At 33.9% G+C, this 15,560-nt stretch overlaps 1 protein-coding gene across 2 annotated transcripts; it reads right to left on the minus strand.

Moving 5' to 3' along the window:
- Window positions 1–216: 216 nt before the first annotated feature.
- On the minus strand, window positions 217–6,081 carry LOC147399240 (uncharacterized). 2 transcript variants are annotated; one of them, XM_086448727.1, is made up of 5 exons: window positions 5,925–6,081; window positions 4,645–5,399; window positions 3,785–3,885; window positions 1,441–2,335; window positions 217–430 (listed from the first exon to the last, which is right to left on the minus strand). In XM_086448727.1, exons 2-4 carry the CDS (start codon window positions 5,301–5,303, stop codon window positions 1,464–1,466), a joined length of 1,632 nt encoding a protein of 543 aa, XP_086304853.1. In that variant the 5' UTR covers window positions 5,304–5,399; window positions 5,925–6,081; the 3' UTR covers window positions 217–430; window positions 1,441–1,463. The 2 variants fall into 2 exon arrangements, with proteins under 2 accessions (XP_086304853.1, XP_086304854.1); XM_086448728.1 differs by lacking the exon at window positions 5,925–6,081 and adding an exon at window positions 5,714–5,851.
- Window positions 6,082–15,560: the final 9,479 nt, after the last annotated feature.

Genomic DNA, 15,560 nt, shown 5'->3' on the forward strand with positions numbered 1-15,560 from the left:
CTAAATCTTACTTCATGAGTGTGTTTGCTAATCTTCTTAATGTCCCTAAATGTGAGGAGTTAATTTGTTTAACAATGGCTCTAAATTTTCAATGATTAATAGCCTCATTGTAGTAATCATTAATGAGATCCCCTGAAGCAGCACATGGTATGCAGAGAAAAAAAAAAAAAAAAAGAATTTTGTAGATCAAAAGCACCGAGGAGCTCATACACAATGTGATCAAAAGTACCAAAGCTGGCAATGTTGCTTGTTTATTGTCTAGTTGAGAAAGATATACAACCTGGGCTCGATTCGTAGAATCAAGCGTAGGACTTAAACCTCCGAGTGGTAGTTGAAGTTTCTTACTGCCACCACTTCAAGATTTCTTACATTCTTGTTAGTACAAACAATCAGAATAAACGATTCTTCAGTTGCTGCATCTTTCGGCTATCTGCAATCCATTCAGATAACATACTTTAAACCTCCACCAGTTCATATAAGTTGTATTACATATAAAAGACAACCAAAAGATTGAGAAAGTAATTCATATAAAATATGCAAATTGGTATCATTAAAATAGGCCGATCTGTAGTAGTATTAGTAATTAGTAACTCCAACATCTGATTCATGATCGAACAACATTGGACCCCTCCCCAATCCCCATTATTTATCGTCTTACCATATGTTTTTTTAAGGAGTAAAGTGGGATGGAGTGAATCTTATGGAAAATGTGAATCAAGTGTAGTTAGTTTATGTATTATTCAAAGTTTCATTCATTTTTTTAATGGCAAAGCTAGGCTTAAACCCACGACCTCAAAGTTGAGATTGCAATATGTCAACCAACTGAGCTATGGGTCTAATCCCAAACAAAAACAGTGTCGTTTGTGTTAGTGCTTCGTAAGTGAAAAGTTCTGAATAACAAACATAATATTCAAGGTCCTTTGGATGTATACCAAGTAGGATAACTTTCAATAAGCAATCATTTAATGATTAAAGCTAGAGCAAATAGAATTTCATACTTATAAGAAGCAATCGAAATCAAGTAATCAACAACTTTACTTTGGTTTATCATCCCCAATGCTTTGCTGATATTGTCTTATCTGGTGTGTATGTGTTAGTGTGTTTTGAGTTCTGAATAACAAACAGAGGACTAGAGATCCTTTGGGTATTATAATATAACATTACTTTCAACAAGCAACCAATAAGTGATTAAAGTTCTATAGTCCACATTGCTTGCATATAAAAAGCCATCCAAATCAACCACTTTATTACTTGACATAAGTTTTCTTTCATTTTGAAATCTTATCAAATCAAATATCCTGAACAAATGAATTGGATGCCATGGATGTCATCTCCATGATACCCAGTTTACCACCCATGCAAAACATATAAACACATTAAATTTCCAAAGCAATAAAGTATTCAGCTATTGAAAGCAAATTTTTGAATTGATAAGCTTACCTCAAACCCATTTGTAATACTGCTTAAGTGATAGGGAGGTAGCAGAAGGCGTCATTTTCTCGCTTCACTTGCATGGATTGCCTCTGTCGTTCCACACGTTGCAGCTGTGACGACAATTGAAGCAGATCAACAGTGGTACCATGTCCACTAGAAAGATGATCCTTAGAGCTCACAAAGTCTGGCCCATGAAATATCCCATTGTGGTGGACATCAAAGTTAACAGCCTTGCTTGCATCAGAAACCACTATAGGTTCCACGTGGTCAACTTCCGTGGAGTTTATCTTAGATGGAAACCTATATGATGCCAAACTTGTCGAAGCCTGTGAACCTAATCCTAAAAGCTTTTCAGACAATAAGCCCAAACTGTAATGGGCATGATCTCCTTGGATAATAGGGGGCCTTGCCATGGAAATTCCCGATGAATAACTTGATGAGTTCTGTGCTTGAGATGACAGAAGAGAGAGAGCACAACCGGAGTCTGAAACCCCGGATAAGCCTTGAATGGTAGATGAGGCATCAAAAACATTGAAGCCTTCACTTCCTGATGAGGCATTCCATAGCATAGATCGTGAGACAGAATTTGGGCTAGGCAATTCGTGTGGGTAACGGTTACTGTTTTCATAGAAAATGTTTCCTGGTGCAGTATCAATCCCATTTCCAAAGGAAGGATATTGTTTCTCCACACCAAATGGAGGGAGGAAGGATTTTGGAAGCAAATGATCATTTGACATGAGCATCGTTGATTGGGGTCTATAAATAGCTTCGTCTTCTAATTTAACACGCTTGCTCCAATTACTGGTTTCATATTTATCTTGTTGTAGAATGCCGCTTGAAAATATTTCTGGGCAGATAAAAGATGTCCTTGATGGTAAGGAACTCACTAGAAACCTGTTACCTGCAGAACCATCATTTGACGTATAGTTTCGCATCATAAATCCATTTTTTTTTGGTTGACAAGGATAAAGATATTTCATTAAAGAAAAAAATGAAACCAAACATAGCAGGAGGTCAGCGGGACCATTCTCCAATTCAAACATGAGAAAGAAAGAAAGAAAAAAAAAAAAAAAAAAACATAATAAACAGCCCCCAATCAAAGAAAGAAAACTATAAATAATTTTAAAGAAAACTGCAGTAGTTTAATTAGTCATTTTGATGTCAAAAAATATTCATACTTTTTAATATAAAATATCTAGCTGAGGCTGAGCCATGTCAAAACTCATGTCATATTATTTTGAAATGGGTATCTCAAGGGAATTTTAAAGGATTCAAGTAGGTGTTCAGGAGCTCTTTGAGTCATTGGAAAGAATTGAATTATAAATTATACTTAAAATTTTCCAGTTGTTGGAAGCACAAAATGCCTATGAAGTACAATATATATCTGATCTCCTAGTAATTTTTCTTTTTGATTATCTTCTAGTTATGCATCAATTTCATAGGTCAGAGCTGTTGTGGTTTTCGTTCTAATTTTTATTAAATGGGGGTGCACCAAAGGCAGATAAGGGGGAAGAATGAAAGCAACTACCAAAATAGCATGAAGATGGAACTAACTACACAAAAGGAAGCAGTAGCACATGTATTTAGATGAAATTTGGGGTCAGATACCATTCCATTGAAACTGATACATAGGAATTTTAATTCATGAATGATGGTTTCTTTCAAAAGGAGTAGCATGGATTTGTAGACAGCATATTCTAATAATAATTCTCTCTGTGAGAAAAATACTCATGTTTGTAAAGAGAGTTGAGCTAAAATTTTCTACTTACATCAATTTAAGAGAGAAAAAATATATGAAAATTTGAACAGGTATTGTAACAAAGGTATTCCAAAAAATCCAAAACATAACTAATCTCATGTGACAAAACAACCTTGGAACGATTTGAAGTTAAAAGGAAGCTCCTTGTGGAAAAAGAAAAGAAAAAAAAACAGATTTCATTGTTGAAAAAAACAAAACACAGCTTTGTTCTTCCAGAGTCTAGCTCAGCTACTATTCTCACAAATGGAAACTCACTCTTGTATTGAAGAAGTCCATTTCATATATTTGATAGAAAAGCCACTTGGATCCAAATAATTCTAGACAGCTTTCAATTTCATACTCCTCAATATCAAATTTAATTTTAGTTGGCCGATAAGAGCATTCTCATATTAATAAATAGCAAAGATAACCAAAGAAATGGTTGGTTAACCATTTTATGATATCATAAGATATGACCTAAAAAAAAGAAGCCAATACGATTCTTTGCAATTTATTGAGAATGAAACAGATCAATAGCTTGCGGAATATTTAAAGCTACATAGCCTTTAGATTTAGTACCAATATACGAGGAAAGCAACTTTCCATTTTTACCAGATTGATTTAGTTGAGGCTTCCTGCGACGCTCATTGTGCCCTGCAAGGCGTTTACGGCAACTACGCTTACCATCATCAAATTCGACTAGCAAATGAAACCTGGATAATCAAGAGTCAACCAAAATTATTCAGGCAATAAGAACCAATGCACTTTGACGCATGGAAGTAAAACAATAGACCAGTTAGAGCAAAAAATGCTATGGTAGTAGAAAAGTGAAGTGTCAAGACCTTAGTAATTGGAAGTGCCAAGAAGCAGCTATATGTTTAAAACTAGACATCAAACTATTTTACAACTGGACATGTGTTGAGTGTGTATTTTCCTCCACTCGGGGGTGTGTCATACCCCAATCAAGCCTTGTGACCCTCTCACATTCATAGTTCTCCCTCTCTCCAACAGATTGGTCTTTTGGAGCTGTTGGTTGGTTGACATGGTATTAGAGCACTAGGTTCATATTGGTCACGGGTTCAAATCTTTCCAACCTTATGGGTGGGGGAGGGGGTGGTGTTGAGAGTATATTTTCCTTAACTCTTGGGTGTGACATACACCAATTAAGCCCCGTGACCCTCTTCCATTAATAGTTCTCACCCTCTCCAACAGCTCGGTCTTTTGGAGTAGTTGCTTGGTTAACAAATTAAGAAGGAAGTCGTGGTCAACTAGACTTGATTTATAGTACTGGAGTTAAAACCTGCTAGAATGCTATCCCAAACCCAAACTCCTAGAATTTCCTATCTCATCCTAGAAAAAAGAAAGAAAAAAAATCTGATTCTACAGAGAATCGTATACTCAGTCAACCATAAATTAACATGTAAGAAAGGCTAAGTTACTTCTAAGTGAAGGCCAGAGGAAATAAAACCAACCTGCTACACTGCTGACAAAACCTCTGCTCAATCCCATTCACAATCACTTTGGCAGTTTTTGAGTGAACCTCACAAACTTTATGTCTCTTGTGATAATCCTTTGAAAAGCTAAGATCCATGTTACAACCATGAACTTGGCAAAGTGGAGTCTGAGAAGCCAAATACGATGAGCGTGCTCTCTTTTCTGGCACAGGTGATGCTGCTGATGATATAACAGGCGTCTCTTTAGAAGATTTACCATTCTGGGGATCTCGGTAATCGGCAAACCTCCCCAACTTCAAATCAATGAGTGATGAATCCCAACTGTTTGAATCCACAACGGAGTTTGAAAGCCTTGGACTCGACTCCTCTTCCCCCCAAAACACTTTTGAGGTAGTAGATGACACACATTCACTACTGACCTTACCACCGAAAATCCCCCCAATCAGATTGTCATGAAGTGGTTTTCTAATGATATTAGGGAAACCCAATTCCATGAATCCCTGGTTTTCGATGGTTTCCCGACCCGGGACCAACATGGTGTCTTTGTAACTACATGGGGTTTTCAGGTCCCAACCCATCAACACTGTTCTACTTCTTGAAAGAGCATCGGTAGGTGAAACCATTTCATCAGATAACATAAACCCTTTCCCCTCAGAACCATAGCTCCATGACTCCATTATATAAAACAGAACTAAGGTTGCAAAAATTATGTAAAACCTCAATATAATTCAAGGAAGAAAACCATATATCCAATATCTGAGATCACAAGTGAGCTGGAGAAAAAAAAAACGCAAACCCATTAAAGAATCTCCATATTTAAAAAAAAAAAAAAAAGAAAAGAAAAAAAAAATCCATAAATATATAAAATCATCAACATTCAAAGAAACACAAAAACCGAACTCAGTTCTAATTTAACAGAAAAAAAGAACAGCATAATTTCTCTTTTCACCAAGTTCTGACAACCAAAATTAACAGGAAAAAAAACAAAGAAGAAATCCTATTAAAGGAAATAAAAGAAACAAAGATAACAGAATAGCATTAAAGGTAAAGAAATCTCTGAATGCCACCTAAATTCCATGAAACTAACCTGAATGTTCATACTGAAAAACAAATTGAAATTCTCAATGTATGATACATTACCCATTAAAGCTAAAAAGAAAATAGAAGGATACCCATTTCAGATACCAAGCGAGAAAGCTAGTTTTATTGTTTTAAAGATTAAACAAAGAATAATAATTAATAATAATAATAAAAACACTTAAAAAATGATTGATAGAGGCCTTATAAACAAAACTCACATTAGAACAACAGTTGTTTGTGAGGTGAGAGCAGGAAAAGAGACACTGAGACTCAGAGACGATTTCCACGACCCCATGAGAAAGATTGTCGTGGTGTTTTGTAGCTTTCAGTGAGAGAAAGAGAAAGAAGTGAATTTACATTTAAGTCCATCAGTGAGAGATGGGAAATTACAATTAAGTCCAGCACATTAGCTTTTAGTGGAGGAACCCTAACACCCCAACCGTTGCATATGCATCATTGATTCACTGATTTAGACAAGTCACCAGTAAGGGATCACATCTTTGATGAGAAGTATATGGATGACCTAATAATAATAATAATAATAAAATAGGATCATTGCCCTTATATTTACCTATAAGTCTCAAAAATAATAAACTATAATGTTCATTATCAACCTCATTGTCCTCGTCCTCGTCTTCATCTTCCTGAAAACTTATCTTAATAATTTGAAATCTATTCGTGTCATTCCATTCAATTTTGTCTAAAATCACGTCTTTTGTCAATTCAAATGCATTCATGCCATTGGAAAAAAATTACATTTTGCTTGTGCATTTTAACAAACATCCCCATCTTCGTTACACTTAATTGCTCATGATTTATCTTCATAAAACGGGGTTGATCTTGTATGATTTTCATTTTATTTTAATAGGAATGCGTCAATTTACCTCTATTTTAATCATATAATTCTAAGTTTAAATAGAATAATGATTTTCAAATGCCTCCCTCACAAGACCAATGATCATTTGCCTCAGGATATGTAGAATCATAAATCTTTTTCTTGTATATCCCAAGGCAAACGGCCTATGATTTTGTGATGGGGTCGTATGTCAGAGGGGGGCATCAGATTAATATGACTCTTGTCAATAACATTATCCTTAATCTCTCAACCCTCATCCATAATTTAATCAAGGTAAGAAAAGTGATTGCTTTGAGAAATTTTCTTTTACCGACTAATTTTTCTTTACTCATAGTACCTCTTTTTTACTTTTCCTCACATCCTATCAAACACCAAGAAACATTTTCTTAAGAAATACACTTTTTGAATTTTTTTTTTTAAGACGATATTTTCCAATAATCATAGAAATTCTTCACATATTTTTATACTTCAATTGGAGTATCATCTACTTCACCTTTGTAAATTCTAACATAATAATTATGACAAATATGTGTGCTATCCGCATCTAAATTCCACATTTTTTTATTTATTTTATTTTATAAAAGTCTACGATTTTTCTTATTTTAGATTCCATCAACTGATTAACTATGATCCTTTAGGTTGATTCTCATTCTTAAGGTTTTATGTAACATTTAGAATGAATCTATGTTTTGTAATGAAATGACATTTCTCTTAATTAGAAAAAAAAAAAACTTTATGTTTATTTCCATCAATGGAAGTTCTTAAAACTTATCCCTCTTTTTCAAATATATATTTTGCTATCACAAGGTCATATGGAAATTGCAAATTTAGATATTGCATTTTATTTTATTTTTTTCAAATATAAGTAAATCAAACACCTTCTCATATCCTATGCTTAAGATTGCACGTGACTGTCTAAGTCTTCTTCTATATATTAATTTCTTTTCGCCATAAAAAATTCTTTGAATAATAATTCATGCATATCTTCATAGAGTGTACACTGTTTTTTCGTATTCCAACTTGGGGTAGCATTAGTATTTTTTTTTTTGTAACAGAGTATCCCTGTAGACAGTGGAGTGGGCCTATATATGGACTTGGCCTAGTCCATAGACCATGATTTTGTCCAAGGATTAGTCCCCAGGCATGTGAAACGTCCGCACATCAAACGCACCAGGTAAGTAAAGGTATGCCTTCGTGGATGGCTCCTGAGAAATTAATGCTCATACTGAGTATCAAACTCACGACCTACGGGCATTAACCACGTGGGAACCCTGAAGGATTAGCTCAATGGAAACTTCAGATCAATAAGTTGTTAGTGTCCTTAGGGAGTTCGATACCCAGTACGAGGGTGTGCATTAGTATTAATTACATTAATCATTTCTTTCTTTATTACTAGTTTTAACACAAAAAATTTGACGAAACAGATCTTACATTTCTAATCTGACTTCTTTACACAGACTCATACCATCTAAAACAAGGACTCTTTTGAAAAGTTTACTTCTCATCAATTGACCACCTTAAAATTTCCATTACATTCGGATTCTACGATAATGCATCATCGATCTATGGGAAACAATTACTATGACTACTAAACGAAGGGAAAGATCATGATTCAAGTGTTGGGTGGTGAAGTTTTTACATTGATTGTCAACTTGACACAAACCTTCTCTTCAATTAAGCTTCTAATTAACAATGCGGTGTAAAAGAAACACCGCATTAACGGAAGTAATAAACTATAAGGTTTTACACAAATAAAATGATTTGATATTTATGATCTGCAAAAAAAAATTTCTTATCGTTTGAAGATAAAAGCCTATCCTTGATGAAAGAGGGACTAAAAGAAGAGGTTCATAATTGTTGAGACAACTTTGATAGAAAGACTTTTTCTATATGGGCCCACATTAGATTATTGAATTGGTGTAGCATAGTACTTTTTGGTGCATATGGAGATTGTAAATGTCAATGTGTATTTATTTGACTTATATCAATAAATAGAGAAGGTTCAATAATTGATATAGTAAATTTTGAATGACTAAAATACCCCTCATTATAATCATTTTCCTTGGTGTCCTAATTGTCTGGCCTATAAATGTAAGAGCCTAGGACTTGAGTGTTGAGACCATGTTACTTAAGTAGTAGATAATACAGTACTCCTTTTATGACCTTTGGACTCTCTTGTTGGTCCCCTCTCTAAAAGGTTGTTATTCTTTATAAAATAGGTGAGACATTTGACAGGGACACTTTCGTCATCCTAAAAAATTTAAAGAGATTTAGATCATCAATTGATCATACTTGGTCAAGGTTAAGAAGAGAAAAGATTTATTGAACGACTTAAAGATAAGAGGAAACTTAGATGCGTTGATCACAAATACCTGTCCCCCATATTCTTCACGTAGTAAATAATGGTGTACCATCATTTGATAGACTTTTGAAAACCCTCAAAATCGAAGATTAATGATAAATGCAAAACATAGTAGTCTGGACATGGATGACGTGGCAAGGACACAAAATCGTTGATCTTTTTTCTTGTGTATTCTGAGGAAAAAAAATCTATGATTATGTGTCCTTCCACGATAGTCGTGTACAAGCCACATATGTTTTGCCATGTTGATTTATCACGACTCACAAATAAGAGAGAGAGAGAGAGAGAGAGAGAGAGAGAGAGAGAGAGAGACTATGATGATTTCTAGCCATTGGATTTAAGTAATTTTTAAGTGGTAATGTTTGTTTTACCCACAATTCTCTTTATAATTGAAATGGTTAAAAATCATCAATCAAATTGTTTTTTTACGAAAAAGGTCCAACAAATAGATGGTTCATCCCAAGTACATTGGACCAATAGGGTGCAAGAGTATTGAGTTGTGTATCTTACCTATACAATTTGATGTGACCTAGTGGGGGACATGTATTTGGAACCAACACCTCAAGTTTTGTTACAATAGTAATAACTTTTATATGGCTATGATTTATTTTATCATTATATTTGAAGTGGCTTCAAGATTGTACCTCATATCACACATCCTGACGTGAAATAGTGTGTATGAACCATAGATGCTTTTTGACTTGTATCTCAATGAAAGTGTTTATGGTCTGATAAAAAAAATTTAACAGAATAATGATTTCCCTCATCCCCCTCCCTCTCCCTCTTTTCCTCTTCTCCCATGACATACTCTCCTAACATGACATGTGTTAGAATCATAGATTTTTCATCGAGATACATAAATTGCACATATTTATTGGGATGTACAAGTATGTATTCTGAGAAAAAAAATCCATGATTTTGTACATGCCACGTTAAGAGAATATGTTAGAGGGAGGAGTCAGAAAATCCCGACTCTTTTCAAAATGTTTATAATTGATTATAATTCTAAACTCTATTATCGGATAAAATAATAACAATAATAATGATGATGATGGTGGTGTGGTCTACTCATAATGACTTTTTTTTAAAATAATGATTAGTAGACATAATGAAGATTTGATTTTCTAATCATAAGAATGATTAAATTAAGGTTTAGTACATTATCTAAATAAGTACAAAAAAACAAAACAAGTTAGGGTCAACCTGCCATGGTGTGCCCCATGCGCATGTTAGAAGATTTGATGAATCACACAAGAAAGAGTGATAAAAATGTTTTTGTCACTACTTTGATTGAGGTGAAGTGGGGAATTGGAAAGCACCACCATTGATGATATTGGAGTGTGACATGACACTGGGAGGTGCCACGTGAACCTCTGTCTTGATACCACGTGTCATGATAGGGTAAGAGCAGAAGATGAGGACGGACCCACAACTGCACTAACTCTAAAGCTCATCAAAAGCACCTTTATATCAAATCCATGGACACCTAGTAAGAAGCCATCCATCCATCCATCCATCCATCCATCCGTTCTTTGGAAAAGCCTTGTAGCCAACCACTACGTCTACGTCTAGGGTCACATGCTGCTTTAACCCTAATCTTCAAATTCTTTGCCAGAACACTTTTTCATTTTTGGATTAACTTTTTTGTTTTATTTGATTATAGTTGTAGTAATTTAATAAAATTTTCTCTTTCTCTTTATACATCTTAGATGGAAATCTTCTTCGCAACAGTTTAAGAGGGTAAAAGAGAAAAGATAATAAATTTTGAAGGGTATTATGAGAAAAGATGAAAAGAGAAAAAATAATATATAATTATTATTAAAAAGGAGTAGAAGAAAAGAGGTAAGAGAAATGGTAACATCAATACTTGTGATATATTTTTTGTAGATATATAAATTGAGATAAATGAATGCGATCCACAATTATATTTTATTATTATATTAGAATTTATTCGTAATTATGATACACGTATCTTCTTTGGGATTAAGGGGTAAAAGAGAAAATAAAGTAAAGTTAAAGGGTATTATGAAAAAAAGGGGGAAGAAGAAGAGAAAAAATAATAAAGTTAGAAGAGTAATATTTGAAAAGGGCAAAAAGGAAAGGACCGCAATGATTATCCTTGTTTGATGTCGTCTGGTACTATTTACTTATTCATCATTCTTGTAACTATCACTTGTAATCCAAGTATGTGCGTCCACACCCCTCCTAGTGTACTAGAAATGAAGGATTTATTGGACCACCCCCACCAACCGTCCAAGAAAACGTAGTCTCCCCTCCTTGAAAGAATAACCTTAGTATTTTGGCCCTAATAAGTGTATTATACACTCAAGAAATATTGATGATTCTTTACACATATAATACAATTTCGAGTGTTATATTAAGTCACTATAACAAGGCTTATGGTAGAAACATTAACGATCTTTACAATCCTTAGTTTTTAATAAGAGGTTTTCTAGACTAACTTCGTTGGAAATTGTACTGACGTGACACTGCATAAGAAATCATAGGTTTTTTTTTTCTCGAGATACAAAGAAAAAAAATCTACAAATCTCTATGCACTGTCACTTCAGCACAATGTCCAACAAAGTTAGTTCAACATCTTCTTTTCAACTAATATATCTAAAAGATATTTATCATAGAATCTCGATCACATATATTCGAGAGGATTGTTAAAATCTTATGTGATAAAATCTAACGTGTCGGAGTAGGATTTCAGCCCTTCTCCCTTAGGGTATACCATCCATACTCTATTTCATCTTTTAAGTAGAGGAAACATAAAGTAAGAGTATTATTGTCATTTTGCTATGACAAATTTGTACCAATAAAAAGATCTCAAAAAATTATATACAAAATTTTGTTGGACAATAACAATGATATCTTTACTTTTTACATTATGGGACAAGAATAAAAAAAAATCATATCTTCAGGACATTTATCAAAAAATTATATATACAATTTTATTGCACAATGACAATGATATCCTCACTTTAGTATTATGAGACAAGATAGAAAAACGTATGTTAAGGGCATTTCTGAAAAATCGTGGTTGGGAGGTTGCTAAGGACCCTATGATTAGCTACATAATTACATTTTACATATTCATTAATTTTTTTAAATAAAAAAAAAAAGAAAAGTTGATGGATTGTTAACATAAGAGTATTAACATTAGTTGATGGATTGTAGTGATTCCTTTACACTACTTTGTCATTCTCAAGTCAAGAAGATAAAAAAAAAAAAACAAAGAATAATGATGAATGTACACAGTTGATGTGACAAAGGCACATAACTGTAGATATTTTTTTGTGTATCTCGAAGAAAAAGATCTATGGTTCTGTGCCCTTGCCATGTCAGTCACATATCCAAACCACGTGCATTCATCATGACTCAAAAAAAAAAAAAAAAAAGGGCGAAATCCGCTTCACCATCTCCTAACATGACTCTTGATCAAACATCTTTAGGATAAGATTATTATTAAGATAAGGACAATGATGAGATAAAATATATAAATTTTTGGTATCCTTACTTACAAAATAAATGACTCAATTGAAATCTTAAAATACATCCAAAATTGTGTGTGTGTGGATATGCCACGTGTCTGAAAAAACTTAGGGTTAGAAGATAGGGTTTTTGATGTTGGAAGAGGAAACATTAATGTGGATACCCCCTTGACCTGAAGCCAAGGGCATTTGCCAATAAGGCAATGACAGCTATCTCACTTTTGAGTAAAGTTGTTGCCTTATACCTTATTGATGCATTTGTCCCTCTCAAACTCTTTGATATGAACATCATTGGACCAAATGCTTGGTCCCACTCAATTTAATGTTACAAAAAATCATTAGAGGCAGGAGCATTCAAGGCCAGTGGTTGCATCAACTAATTAATTATCACAAAAAGCCAATAAAAGTGTGAGAATTGAAAGCCAGTAGTTGCATTTTGGCCTTTTGTCCTTCCCTCCACACCTTATTTTTTCTTAGATCTCTCAATTATAGAAGAATAGAGGACACATTCTTACTTCTATTCTACACTCCACTATATAACAATTAATGATTTGCATATAATTTAAGTGTCTAAACTTTAAGACACTTACATTGAAAAAAGATTACTTATTTAAAAGAAAATAATCAAATGGGTGTGCTTGATTTTATTTTATTTTTTAATTATTATATCAAAATACGATGTTTTCTTTTAGTGTAATCTTTCACAGTTTAATTTTAAATGAAATTATTAGTACAATTCGATTGATTTGATTGATCCATCGATTTTACTTTGGAATTTTTTTGAAACTAGAGGAGTGTTATTGTCTATCAAGTTGATCACTAAATCAAATCTTCAAGAATATTTGAACACGCAATATCTATTTCAAGACAATTATGTCATTTTCCAACATGAATATCACATAAAAATTAAAAAGTAGGTGATATGTGCAACACATTTGCCACATGCATTGTGTGTAAATGGAATAAATTTTATAAGCTTAATGTAATGCTATTGGACATTAACTATGTCCTTGCCACAGCATTTTTCGTGGAGGAGAATAAAACAGTTCTAAAGCAAAGTGAGAGGGACATTAGCAACAGATCACTATAAATGTGAGGTAAAAGGCTAAAGTTCAAAACTTTAATGGGGTCGTTAGCGTCCTTAAAAATTTAAATCATACTTCTTCCACAATATATCTAAACAAATTCCTATTTTATTTTCACGTAAAAAAATAAGGGTTTTGTTGGTACGACTTGTAGGATGTCTTGATACATGAAAATTTGGTACGACTGTGTACGTATTTGCAAGGTAAAACTTTGTAAGATGAATGAAGCAAGTGTCATATATATTTTTGGATGATGGGGTGTCCAACCCAGAGGCCCGACTAGCAAGGGTAAGCAATTGACCTCTTAGATCATCTTCAATACATGTAATACCCCACAAACCACACATGCTAAGTAAGTCATGATAAATCTTTATCAGTGGCCGACAAGAAGGTTCGAACTCAAGACCTCTCCATTTTTTGAGGTAGAGCTTGACCACTTTTCCTTGGGATATAAATTATACATGTAGAATTCCGTGTGTGTATGCATATCAAAGACCCTCATACGCTCAAATCAGATCTCTTAATCGCTATAATCATTGATTCTCTAAAAAAAACATTATGTACTTTCACAACAAAAAAAATTATAGGGCATTGGAATAGATAATGTTGCGTAGGTTCTGGCCATGATTGCAGTCTGATTGCTCTAATTGTGCAACTACCCTGCCTAATCTGAAGTTTAGGTTTAAGCTTAAGGCCTCAGAATGTTCATTGTGCACTTCTAAGCTTTCCAAGCTACAATCTTTCCCTTTTTTAATTCTTGATTTCGAGATGTCGACCATGCCTAGACTCGGAAGCTTGGGCTTGGGATGGTTCTTTTGTGATCCATAGATCTCCCAAGATACGATGATACTGATCTCAAGTTGACACATGTATCATGTTACATCTTTGGAAAATATGCCTCACAACACCACCGCCCACTAAAGAAACCAAAATGGTGGGGGAAGGGGTGGGGCATATTTTACAAAAAAAAAAAAAAAAAGAAAAACGTAACATGGTACACGTGTTTGTGTGTGACTCAGAATAATGGTCAGGCTTATGGGAGCTCCCCTTATTTGACATACATGTAAGACTCAAACTTGCATTCAGACCAGTTTTCGTCATCTTGGACTTTATGCAATGTTACTTAAGCCTATATAATCGAAGACGTAAGACATGATCTCAGCAAAACCCCTGTTTGTTGGATATACAACGTGTTATAAGCCCTACGATTATTTCTGGTCGGTGGTGATGGTGGACACTTGGAAGCCAATTAGAATTGTGTGTATTTGGTTCACAAACATGCATGGAAGTCTTAACTTGGGGTGTAGTTTGGTTTGATGGGGTCAAATCAGAACTTTCCCGACATAGGTCCATTCCTCTAAGTAAAAACTAGAACTCAATTGCCCATTAAATCAAGTCAATTTGATCAATATCCTACAAACGTGCTTGGAAGCAACATATTTTTAATAAAATAGATAAATTATTAATCTTTCCATTAAGAAATAAAAAGTCAGTCTTTAAGCTATGTCCAAACTCCTAAAAAGTAGTAAGTCATAGAGGGATTGGTCCTTGATTTGATTCAGTTCTATAGGAACCTTGAATTGAGAATTAAACTGAAATCCATTTTCTTAACCTAGAACTGAACCAAAGCAGTTCAAAGCTATTGGTTTAGTTCTCGATTTGAACCAGATCAAGTTGCACCCCAAGTTTAAATTTTAAAAATTGGGAAAATTACCAAAGAACCTTAATTAAGGGATTTCTCTATAAAAACCTCCTAACTTTTTCACAGTAACTTGATAGTCCATTTAGCAAACTTTTTCTTTCTTAATACACCCTCTCCCCACGTTTCATTGGTGAGATCAACAATTCACATCATTGAGATCAACCTTTGATCCAATTGTCGATATTGACTTTTATGATCAAGATCAACAATTATAAATTATCAATCTCGACATTTGAATATGAGTCATTGAGGCTAACAATTCAAATTGTCAAGATTAACAATTCAATTTGTTAAGAATGACGATTTTAATAGTTGATCTGAACGATTCGACTTCAATGTTTTATTGGGTGAA

The sequence above is a fragment of the Akebia trifoliata genome, chromosome 7 (assembly GCF_017979445.1).
Source record: "Akebia trifoliata isolate Shusen 1 chromosome 7, ASM1797944v1, whole genome shotgun sequence".
In the NCBI taxonomy this organism is placed as follows: domain Eukaryota; kingdom Viridiplantae; phylum Streptophyta; class Magnoliopsida; order Ranunculales; family Lardizabalaceae; genus Akebia; species Akebia trifoliata.

Excerpts from the sequence above, each read along its gene's own strand:
- LOC147399240 (XM_086448727.1), bottom strand. The coding sequence starts at position 5,303 with ATGGAGTCATGGAGCTATGGTTCTGAGGGGAAAGGGTTTATGTTATCT. Across the intron at positions 3,886-4,644 it reads TTTTGTCAGCAGTGTAGCAG|GTTTCATTTGCTAGTCGAAT; the intron begins GTTGGTTTTATT and ends TTGATTATCCAG. Across the intron at positions 2,336-3,784 it reads GCCTCAACTAAATCAATCTG|GTAACAGGTTTCTAGTGAGT; the intron begins GTAAAAATGGAA and ends ATGGTTCTGCAG.